Raw genomic sequence first — 13,073 nt, forward strand, 5'->3', positions numbered from 1 at the left:
TATATGTAAAAATATATCTAGGTGTATATACGAGTATATATATATATGTATATATATATATACCATCAGCAACATCCGCTTGTGCTGGAGGTGAGAATAGAACAGGGTTAAACTGTCGAACCTTGAATCCTCCAACACACGTGACAATGTATACTTAAATATAAACATAAAATAAAACATGATGATTCTGAGACATTGGGTAGAGTCTCGAATGACCGATTCTAACGGTTCTGGAATCATTATTTACGAAACAGATCGTTCCGCAGTTAAACTCCCAGCGCCCTGCCATGCCTCTGTACCCGTCGTGAGCGTTCCCGGAAGCATTTTCCCGAGATGTAACCGAGTGCCGGAACCTTTCCCCCGAAGAAAGCGGGACGCCATATCTTAAAAACTAACCATAGAATTATCTTGAAAATAATCCCATTGTGTTTCCCACACCCAAAATACCAATTGTTATCCAGAGATGATGTAACATAATTTAACCTAGGAGCATGGCCAAAAAAACACCGGGACTGGTGCAATACTGTACTACAGTAGCAGACATCTCAGGAATTTGCTTCTCGGAACCGAATGGTGCCCTTCGGTGTCACTCGACTGCCTTTCTGCTTGAATTACCGGTGTGCCTTCTCGTCTGTATTTCAATGCTTTTTTATCAGTTTTAATCTTTTTATGACAGTTGCCATTTGCAATTTTTATTTTTTGTCCGAGGCATTTCAATGTTTGTGATTTTGCTTGTCTTTTTTTTTTGGCGTTGAATTGTGGTCTAGAAACGTCGGCGATTATAATAAAGTCATCCGAATTCTGCATGTCTGTCCTTCTCCCACTTCGGATGCTTGACTGAGTCTTTAGCAACCTTCCGCCTCCGATGCTATATATATATATATATATATATATATATATATATATATATATATATATATATATATATATATATATAATATATATATATATACAGTATATATAGTACATATATATATGTGTGTGTGTATAGTATATATATGTATGTATACAGTATATATATACATACATATATATACACAAATTTAAAAACTTAAGCGCCTATGTATGAAATCATCAAGCCAAGAGTAAATTAAATTCGTAAATCATGCTACGAAAAAATTTAAAAACGGCTTGCCCCATGATGCCATTCTAACCGATTCTCGGAATCTCATATTTTCTCGTTATTAAGCTACTAATCAGTTTAATTACTCACTCATCGTACGGAGTAATTAAAAAAAAATTCTTTCCGCATAATCTCATCCTAATCAGTTTTCGGAATTTCATCACTTTCTTGCTATTACGAACAGCTATGCGGTTTTTTGCGTGAGGGAAAGGGTTAAGCACAGCCGTGTGCCACAGATGTGGTAATACTCGTTTGGTCGGGTTGAGCTGTGCCTCAGCCGGCGAGATAAGTGGCCAGCTTCGGTCGCGGCACTATCGGAATCAGGACATCTGCACCATGGACTTTGAGCCTCTGGCTCTGTTGGTTCTCCCGGACTGCCTGTTCTGTTCTGCTTCGCTGCCCTCCCTCTCTCGCTCCTTCGCCTTCGCTTCAAAAGACCCTGAACGGCAAATTATAGAGAGCGGAGTATTATTTGTAAATCGTGTTAACAGTGAGAAATTCTATGAAGTGGTTATGAGTCTGCACAGTTGTAGATAGATATTAGGGCGGTGTTCTCTTTCTAGGGTAAACTTTCGTTGACCGGACACTTGTAACGCCAGTGGTGATTACAATGTATAGAATAAGGATTTCCTGAACGTCATCAAAGCCATATACATGTGTACGCATATCATCATCTTGAAAGGCTTTTTCCGAAAAATTCATCCTTGGAACGAAAAACTTTATCTGGGTAATGGAACCTTGTGTGCAATGTTGAACGGGCGTCTTGGAGGAATGTTTACCCTCTGAGAACAATTTTTCAACATTCCCCTCATTCTCAACGGAACCTTCAACTAAAGGAGAGGAAAATGAATGTCATAAAGCCAAAACGGACATTCCGCTGGAATAAAGGAAACTTTTTTTGGGTTCACGTGTTGATCATCAAGGTAATGATAATGGATTCGAGGGCTGCGGTAGTGCCTGTGTGTCCGCCTCCAGGGAACGCCTCCACCGGCCTGAAATTTTCGTTCTGTCAGTGTAACCTGGAAACAGTGATGAGTGGTGCCCAGGTCTCCATCTCATGCACCTTCAGCAACCAGGAGGTAAATGAGATAGTCTTGGTTGGGGTTCCTATGTGTGATTAGAATGTCTTTTTTGACAAGTTGTCTATTCAGTTCGTGGTGAAAAACGAGCTTTCTCAGATGTATTCTCCATAATGTCTCGGTTTCTTGCGGGGAATGTAGATCACTTTCTTTGTGTCCTAGTTCATGTATTTCTCACTTTATAAAAAAGCTTCAAAGCTTTCATAGTGAACCACTGAATGCAATGTAAATGGGCTTTCATTCACATTCCGTATGCCGCCAAATATGCTCAAGAAAAGTTATGTTACTTTTATCTTTCTGGAATTACTCCATGATTAGGCAGTCTTACCTTTAAATAGACCAAAAATCATCATAAAAAGAAACTCAAAATACCATCAGAATAATCCAAAGGCTAAACCAAATAACTTTGTGCACTATTACACTATTTCAGTGAGTAGATTTCTCTCTGTTTGATCAGTGAATTCGATTCAGGAAGCAAATAAATAATCTTGAAGAGATAAATTTATCAAAGTTACCGAAGCTTTTTATGTGCTTAACACACAGCACATCGCGTTTACTCTCCGGTGCAAATCAATGCAGATTCACATTTTTCCAGGACGTTGAGTTAACAGAAGATCTCTATCCCTTTCAAATGCGCAACTTAGTTCAAGCCCGAGTGTTGGTCAGAAACGCCACCAGCGTCAGAGTTACTGAGGGATTTCTGCGAGGTCTCCAGTCTGCTCCTTCGGCTGTCCTGGATGTTTGGAGAGGAGGCAAACTCATTTTCGATTCAAGCCCGCAAGTGCAAAGGAATTTTGTTGACGTCTTCAACACTTATCTTGGTAAGTCAATCAGATTTTTTCACATCGAATGCCGTTTTAGTTTTCTGTAAAAGAAAACTATTGTGACGGCTTTGTCTGTCCGTCAGCACTTTTTCTGTCCGCCCTCAGATCTTAAAAACTACTGAGGCTAGAGGGCTGCAAATTGGTAGGTTGATCATCCACCAACCAATCATCAAACATACCAATTGCAGCCCTCTAGCCTCAGTAGTTTTTATCTTATTTAAGGTTAGATTTAGCCACAATCATACTTCTGGCACCGATATAAGTACCAAAAAAAACAGGCCACCACCGGGCCGTGGCTGAAATTTTCATGGGCCGCGGCTGAAATTTTCATACGGCATTACACGCTGTTTATGTTATTTCAATCAGTTATTTGCCATACAAAAGACATGCTTGTAACACTGATAATGGAAATGTTTGCAGGTGTGGGAATCATCAAGTGCAACGTACCTTCCATACCAAAGCAACTCTTCCGCGACAGGAAAGTCATCGGTCTGCTAATTAAAGGAAGCCAGGTGGATAAAATTAGTCGAGAGATATTGTACAACATAAACAAGGTAAGTTTTCATTTTTCGTGGTAAAAATCACCCTTAATTTTAGTTCAAGATAAACCTTGTAAACTGAGCGGCATTTGTTTTTATGGTACTTTCAGAACTAATAAGAACTCTGTTTCTCATGAACCGTTCTGCCTTAAAATAGAGAACTGCAGTATTTGCAAAATATTCGAAATTGAGATATGCCATCTATTGGGCTCGTGAAACACTAATACACAAGTTACTGCAGTTTCAGAATGATTTTTCAATGCCTTCCACGAGTATTTAAGGGGTCCCACTTGCAGTATCTGCAAAATCAGTAGTAAGGCAAGGGAAAACAGCAGTATCTACCATTTTTCTCAGTTTTGTATTTTTGCAGATACTGCAGTCTTCCATTTTAGGGCAGTATTGTGATAACGATTCGGTTAGTTCTATCCGCCATGAATGATAAATATTATAAAAATAAACCATAAACGGAAAGAATAAGATCTATGATGCTTAGTGAATGTTATAAATGTTATAGAGACAATGTCTCGTGAAGCATAACACATTTTAGCAGATGTAAATACGGGAGTTCCCACTGGTACAAGAACAGTGCAGCCAACCGGAAATGGAAAGATACATAAACCTTCTGAAAATTAGTTCATTTTCATATGAAATTAAACGTTGCAATACAAAATTATTACTCCAGACACTCTTCCACCAGATGCAACGGAAAGCTGGAGGTATCGCCGAATTCATTGGTTAGGCGCCTGACTCACAATAATCGATAAAGGATAGTTAGATCCCTGACTTACAAATCTAACCATAGAATTTCCTTCAAAATAATCTCATTACGTTTCCCACACCCAAATCCCTTACTATCACTAATCTAACCCAACCTAACCTAACCCAACCTAACCTAACCTCACCTAGGGGCACGGCAAAAAAGCCGGGGCTGGTGCAATATTAGCATACATCTCAGGAATTTGCAGACCGGCCCTGACTGTAGTCGTCTAATGTCATGGCAGTGTCTTCGTCATCACTGTCACATTTGCTCTCCTCAGGTGAAGTACATCAAGATAACAGACTCCCAGGTGGGAATCGTAGAAGGATCCATATCTAATGGAGGGTCGATTCCTTTACTGCCAAGGGCTGCCTCTGACGATAAATGGCAGGGATTCGCAATCTCCAATTCGTCGATTGGCCGTATTGCTCCCGGATCCTTCAGTTTCAGAAATGAGGTAAAATCAAGTACATCCGAAGATATACCCTCTCATCTTTATTTTCATGATTCTAACTAACTACTTGAAGTCATCGCATCATAATTATGGCTTTTTTTTCCTCATTGATAATAGCATGCTTATTAATGGATTCTTCAGCCACATCTTCAGCACACTAAATAATAATGAATAGGTCACATTTCAATGCTCCTCCCTATTCCCAAACATTTTTCTTCTCATCAGTACATCTATTTCCATCAACAGTGCATAAATAAAAAGCATTCCTTCCTTTTCGACTTGCCCTACACATTCCCATTCCGTTATCGTTACCCAAGTGTAATCGACTTTTATTTAGACATCTTCAGCTGTCTCCTGCTCGGGGCTTACTATTATATGCCTGTCTATTCTTTGGTTATGCTTGAACTATGCATAACGACTTCATAAGCATCTTTTAATTTTTCGAAATCCAACACTGCTATTCTTCCCTGCAATTGCACACATCTCTCCGCTTCTTTCGGAGAGTTAAGCCATGCTTTCACTTCGTCCCTATCCTTTCCATATCACTGGTGTTCATCAACCGAGCTTTTTGAGCCCAATCTCAACATCACTACCCTTTTCTTTTATTGTTCACTTACTCTTACTTCTAATTTTGCTTCCGCTCATTATTTCATTCTATTACTGCTTGGTTTTTTTTGTTGTTTATTTTTAGTTCTCTGCATGTAATCACTGTCTGACACTTTGCAAAGCATATATATTTGGTTTTCTCTTCTGATATGTATATATATATATATATATATATATATATATATATAACAATCACCAGTGCAAAATTTTATTTTGCAATGTGTTTTGATTCCCGGTGTGCCTTGATGTCGCGGGTTCGCGTCTCCCCCGGGCCCATGAAAAATCACTGGCTCTGTATCATGATCGGTTACTGCTGCAGTTTGGGGTCTGCAGTTGGAGGTTGAAACCAGCATTCTTTGGAAGTTTGAATTTTAATGCAATGGCCCCTGCGTGCTTGTTCAATGTGAATAGGTCTCATCTACTGAAATAATAATAATTAAAAAATACTCATTGTAGCATGAGTCTTCAAATGGAGAAACAAATCTGCAATTATGTAACTGTGAATTTTTACTCCAATAATAATAATAATAATAATAATAATAATAATAATAATAATAATAATAATAATAATAATAATAATAATAATAATAATAATAATAATATCTTTTTTGTGATTTTGTCTAAGGATAAACGCCATAAATGTGTCCTAGCTTTTGAAACCCCGATCATATACTCCTTTGTTCCTCAGTGGTGTTAACCTTTACTGTTTCATTTAAAATTTGCATACAAACTTTTTATTTTTTCTTTAGCCATAGCCTCTGCTACTCTTCCCTGTCAAGTTTTATGATCTCCTGTTTCCCACAAGGAGATTTATTCGCCTCTCCATCACATCATCTTGAACTGCCTTTTATCTTTTTGCATATTATATTATGCCTCTAATCTTGTTTGGAGATTAATTATTACTTTCTTGATCGTTGTGTATGTCAGTGGTTCTCACCCTGGAAGGCGCGCCCCCCTCAGCAATTTCCGGGGGAGGCGCGAGCCCTAGGGAAAAATTTAAAATTCTCTAATTATATTCGTTATTCTCTTAACGAGAGTGAGGAACTAATATTCAGAAGTTTATTAAAAAAAAAAAAAGCAAAAGTAATCGCCTTATAAAGTTAGTTTCCTATACTCTACTACTCTGGTTAGACTCGTTGGGCTTACCATGTTTTGTAATTATTTACCTTCCTCCCTATCCCTCGAAACCGATTCTCCTTCGCTTTTTTTTAATTTTCCTTTAAATCTGGGAGGGAATTTTACTCATAGATGCAAGGGGTGGGGTGGAGAGACGGACCAACTCTTAGAGGGGGCGTGGTAATAAAAAGGTTAAGGACCACTGGTGCATATAAATGCGCTTATTTGCATATTATCCTGCTGCCTTCTGATATCCTTTAAAAATCAATTCAAGAAGAAATTGTTTCTTGTAATGAAATCAATATTATTGTTTGGTCTGCCATATTTTCATGCAGTTTGCTTTAATTACCTGTCAGGCTTAAAATATATTAATGGTCTGTTTGATTCTTACAATTTAGAAAATTCGATTGCTTGTACTGTACAGGCAAATTTTAAAGCACATAGGAAAGTATAGCCTCTGTTCATCGTCCAGCTAATAGACAGCAGCCATGATCGCCTTGCTTTCAAATGCATTTCATACACAAGACCAAAACGTAACAAATGAATGCAAAGCAAACTCAACCCTGATCACAGATAGATAGATAGATAGATAGATAGATAGATAGATAGATAGATAGATAGATAGAAGCTTACTGACCACAACATAATATGGTTATTAAAATTTCAAGGTACATCAAAATGGACATACAAATCTTTAGAATCAAAAAACATAAGAACACTTGAAACCATGCTATATATTATTTTCAGCATATTTATTTTTACAATTAAAACTGTGAATGCAGCTAAATAAACGAAAACCTTATAACCATTTAAGCAGAACCTTAAATACAACAACTTTCCTTGCAAAGCATAAATTTAGTTAATTTTACTCTAGAAGAAACAAAATAGCAAATCATAACATCCAAAATGCCGAACACCACATTTTAACAATTCTCAGTACTTTTCTCATATATACGAAGACAGAATTCAATGTATCATTTTACGCAGGGGGACTCGGAAGCAACTTGGAAGATGACAGAGAACCGTGTGAAGCATGTCGAGACAGGGGCTATCACTGTTACAGGGAATCTCGACGTCACTTTTCGTGGGAACGCCTTCGGAATGATGCACAAATACGCCCTCATGGTAATTATGCTACAGGCTGCTTGCGCAGTTTACTCTGTTTACGAAGAGAACCTAATTCATAATCGGTCGCGCGAGAGAGAGAGATGTTACTTAAGACTGAAAATTGGAATAGGTGATTTTTTTTCCTCTATGTTGTGATAATCAATATGATATTTGCAGTTGCAACCATCAATTCTGCCCTAAAATGGAAGACTGCAGTATCTGCAAAATTACAAAACTGATAAAAATGATACTCCCTTACCTTACTACTGATTTTGCAGATTACTGCAAATGGGACCTCCTAAATACTCGCGGAAAGCATTGAAGAATCATTCTGAAACTGCAGTAACTTGGGTATTAGTGTTTCACGAGCCCAATAGGGCAGTTTTCCATTTTAGGGCAGGATTGAACAATGAATTCTAAATGACAATTAGTAGAGAAATGAAAAGAGCAGTTCTAATCTGGGAGTAAGTAGCGCTGTCGTAACTTTGACAGGGTTTTAAACGAAAACATAAAAGTCGAGGAGTAACGAGGTAAACTTTTATATATCGACAATGCAGTGAATTCGGTCAAAATATCAGGTTTTCGCAGGTTAACACAACGGGCAACACCGTGTTCGAAGAGAACGTGGTCGATCGATTGGAACCAGACGGTCTGAAGAGTTTCCTCTGCGGGAGCAAAAACATTTCAATGGATAAGAACACCGTCCACATGGAGTCTCCCCACGATCAGCCCTACAACTCCTCCAGCATGCCCTTTCATCCCTCCTGCGGGAAAGTGCAAGTAAAGTCAGGCTGTTCTTGTTTAGATTTTTTTTTTATTCTAAAGATTTATATATGTGCAGTTTTATGTGCTTTTGTTTGACCATATTCAGCAACGGCATATGTTGTGGTCAATAAATTTCTATCTATCTCTCTATCTACTATCTATGAAAACTTACGTAATGATTAGCTTTGATGTAGATATAGCCTGACATTCAGTAGTTTTTCCTTGAGAGGATACCATCATTCTGATTAACTGATAGAAACGAATGTTTAAATACCTCCCTAAGACCACGAATACTGCGACAGCGCGCATTAACACAGCGCCGAGAAATTTCTGAGAGAGGGAGAGAATATTGTTGCATTTGAAAAGTCAGTCAAGTTGTTACTGAAATCTATTAAGCTTCTTACCATTCTTAATTCACTGAACCACTGCAGTGGTTCTTAACCCCTTTTTTTTTACCACGCCCCCTCTAAAGAGTTGATCCTTTCTTCCAAGCCCCCCTTCCATCTGTGAGTAGAATTCCCTCCCTTCCATCTGTGAGTAAAATTCCCTCCCAGATTTAAAGGAAAATGAAAAAAATTGAAAGAGAAGGGGTGTTTTTATCCTTTTGGGAATCAATCATTGAGATACTCTTGACGCTGCTTCTTAGCGACTCTTGGTAAGAGAATAACGAATATAATTAGAGCATTTTTAATTTTTCATTAGGCTCGGCCCCCCTTGGAAAGTGCTGACGCCCCCTAGGGGGAGATCCCCCCCCCACCCCCCAGGTTGAGAACCACTGCCTTACAGTCTTCCACAGGTATAATCTACCTTCACCTTACTGTGTTGTCTCGTTAAGCAAAAAGGAATCTGATATATATTTTTTCCGTTATCCATATTGCGTTAACTTGCCCTTTAAATGATACTTTTAGTCTCCTAATCTCTTTTCTTTTTTACATCCCTTCTTTTCCTTCTTGCATCTTATTATCGTTTTCCACAAAATTCACCAATTTCCAAGTTTACTTTTTAGAATCCCCGAGTATTTCTAACGAAGACTTACCAGAAAAATATAGAAGGTGGTTAATCATAAATGAAATTCATTTCTAAACAAGGAAAAATCTCCCTGATAAGCTGTTAGATATATTTGTGCAAACAAGCTGTAGTAACATAAGAATAGGATACCTGTATCAGTAGAAGATGATCCACCTAAACAGAATATGTTTAAGGTGTTTAGGTGAGCAATGCACTAAAAAGAAACGTCATTTCTCAGGTCTTCGTGGTCATGAGTTCTCCGCAGCCCCAAACTCTACATAAAACAAGCAACGCGACATGGATCCTGTTGGCGATCATCATACTGGTCGTGACTCTGGTAGCGGTTGCGGGAGTTTTCCTCTACAGAAACAAAGCATACCTACGAGAGTACAGAAGGGGCGAAACGCCCTACACGATAGGGCTGGAGAGGACCACGATGCAGGAATTATGCGACAATAACGAGGCCGAAGCTGAGGAAGAGGACGTCGAGGAAACTGGACTGACTAACCCAGTGTACGGCATCAAAGAGCCGAGTTAGGAATCGTCTCCGCCGTCACGGCAGGGCAAAAACTTGATCACCTACAGTTCTTTTTGTATTGTCATTGCGCCCGTTGGCGTTCTTTTTAGCACTAAGTTGTAAATATTCAGATTTCGTTAATGGCTAATGAATTCTGTCAAGTCATTTCTCTCTCTCTCTCCCTCTCTCTCTCTCTCTCTCTCTCTCTCTCTCTCTCTCTCTCTCTCTCTCTCTCTCTCTCTCTCTCTCTCTGTTAAAGTAAAACCCAGCACAGCATTTTTAATGTTCCCTGCTTGTCTTTCGCAGGAAGAGCTAGCACAGTATTACCAATGTGACCAAAAATAAAAGGAATAAAGATGATTTCTATATGTTTTTGGATTAATGAAGTGAATATTAAAATTCTACTAAAGCTTTAAAATCCATACATTAGTCTGAAACTAAATCTTTCTGGATAAAAATATTGGATTGACGCATACAGCGTTTCTGATGTGACGCCACTAAACCTAAACACCGTTCCCACCAAACCTAAACACATCCTCCACTATACATAAACACACCTCCCACTAAACCTAAACACCATTCCCACTAAACCTAAACACATCCTCCACTATACATAAACACCCCTCCCACTAAACCTAAACACATCTCCCATTAAGCCTAAACACACACACCCACAAAACCTAAACACACCCATTACTAAACCTAAATGCACCCCACTTTACCTAAACTCACCCCACTAAACCTAAACACACACCCCCACTAAATCTAAACACACCCCTCACAAAACATAGATGCACCCCCAATTAAATCTAAACAAACACCCCCACTAAACCTGAACACACCCCTCACTAAACCTAAATGCACCCCCACTAAACTAAACACACACACCAATACCAAACCTAAACACACACTCACTAAACCTAAAAACACCCTCACTAAACCTAAACACACCCCCTGATAAACCTAAACACACCCCTGCTAAACCTAAACACATCCTCAATACACCTAAACACAACAGCCACTAAACCTACACACACCCCCTATTAAACCTAAACACACCCCCTGCTACACCTAAACACATCCTCACTAAACCTATACACATCCCCACTAAACCTAAACACACCCCCTACTAAACCTAAACACACACCCCCACTAAACCTAAACACACACACACCCACTAAACCTAAATACACCCACACTACACCAGAACACACCCCCCGCTAAACCTAAAAACACCTCTGCTAAGCCTAACACATACTCACTAAACCTAAACACACCCCTGCTAAATATAAATGCATCCTCACTAAACCTAAAAACACCCTCACTAAACCTAAACACACGCCCCCCTTGCTAAACCTAAACACACCCCTGCTAAACCTAAACACATCCTCAATACACCTAAACACAACCGCCACTAAACCTGCTCACACACCCTATTAAACCTAAAAACACCCCCTGCTACACCTAAACACATCCTCACTAAACCTAAACACATCCCCGCTAAACTTAAACACACCCCCTATTAAACCTAAACACATCTTCACTAAACCTAAGCACACACACCCACTAAACCTAAACACACATACCCACCTACTAAATATACATACACCCACACTAAACCAAAACACACCCCCTACTAAACCTAAACACATGCTAAACCTAAACACATCCTCGCTAAACCTAAACACACCCTCACTAAACCTAAACACACCCCCTGCTAAATGTAAACACATCCTCACTCAATCTAAACACACACACCCCACTAAACCTATATACACCCCCACTAAACCTAAACATATGCCCCTACTAAACCTAAACACACCCCTGCTAAACCTAAACACACACACCCTGACTAAACCTAAACACACCCACTACTCAACCTAAATGCACAACCCTAATAAACCTAAACGCAACCTCACACTAAACCTAAACATGCCCCCTGCTAAACCTAAACACATGCCCCCACTAAACCTAAACACACCCCTACTAAACCTAAACACACACCCCCACTAAACCTAAACACACCCCTACTAAACCTAAACACACACCCCCACTAAACCTAAACACACACCCCCACTAAACCTAAACACACCCCCTACTAAACCTAAACACACACCCCACTAAACCTAAACACACCCCTGCTAAACCTAAACACACACCCCCACTAAACCTAAACACACCCCTACTAAACCTAAACACACACCCCCACTAAACCTAAACACACCCCTACTAAACCTAAACACACCCCTACTAAACCTAAACACACACCCCCACTAAACCTAAACACACCCCTGCTAAACCTAAACACACACCCCCACTAAACCTAAACACACCCCCTACTCAACCTAAACATACAACCCTAATAAACCTAATCGCACACTCCCACTAAACCTAAATACAAACTTTGATACAGAACCGATGGGGGACGGTGGACGTGGAATGGGGGGGTACGGTTTTGAAACCTACGCGAAAACCTTCCTGGGGTCAAATGAGGACAAGACCCACTAGGTAGGTCCTGAATGAGGGCCGCGTGAAAAATTTCGTCTAGATCGGTCAAGCGGTTCGGATCTCTATAGAGCACAAGTTTATATAGTTACATTCACTTTTATTATATGTGTGTGTGCGTGTGTGTGTGCGTGTGTCTGTGTAAAATATAAGGAAGAGAGAGAATATGAGATAAATTTCCATTTCTCGCAATAGACTACTACTGCACAGCAGATTATTGCCACAGAAGATATTTTTTTATCTAGAATTCAATCTTTTTGTACAATATCACTGAGTCTCTTCATGTCAACTCATCTTTTGCTGGAGATTGCATTATATATATATATATATATATATATATATATATATATATATATATATATATATATATATGTATATATATATATATATATATATATATATATATATATATATATATATATATATATATATATATATATAAAGTATGGTCATTTATGAACTATGTACCTGTCAACGTATGGTACAACGCTTCGAGTCCCGTCAGGTATAGTAAACACAACGTCTGGTACGTTCTTTCCTTGGAAGTACTAAGGTTCTCCGAATATCAGGCACGTCGTTGAGTGGAAGAAAAGAGGAAGGCTGAGTCCTTAGCAGCGCCTGATGCTTACAGTTCAAGTTTCTAGCAAAGGTATGCGTCGTCGACTGAAGAATA

The 13,073-nt window shown here is 39.1% G+C and overlaps 2 protein-coding genes across 2 annotated transcripts in view; one reads left to right on the forward strand and one right to left on the reverse strand.

Annotated features, from left to right (window-relative positions):
• LOC136847272 (uncharacterized) overlaps positions 1-13,073 on the reverse strand; it is a 38,883-nt gene that overhangs the window by 19,351 nt on the left and 6,459 nt on the right. The window lies entirely within an intron of this gene.
• On the forward strand, positions 1,328-10,263 carry LOC136847269 (uncharacterized). Its single transcript, XM_067118795.1, has 7 exons — positions 1,328-2,202; positions 2,798-3,023; positions 3,447-3,580; positions 4,603-4,779; positions 7,486-7,623; positions 8,194-8,385; positions 9,617-10,263. The coding sequence occupies exons 1-7, from the start codon at positions 1,969-1,971 to the stop codon at positions 9,914-9,916; spliced, it is 1,401 nt and encodes a 466-aa protein (XP_066974896.1). The 5' UTR covers positions 1,328-1,968; the 3' UTR covers positions 9,917-10,263.

This window comes from Macrobrachium rosenbergii, chromosome 16 (assembly GCF_040412425.1).
Source record: "Macrobrachium rosenbergii isolate ZJJX-2024 chromosome 16, ASM4041242v1, whole genome shotgun sequence".
NCBI lineage: Eukaryota > Metazoa > Arthropoda > Malacostraca > Decapoda > Palaemonidae > Macrobrachium > Macrobrachium rosenbergii.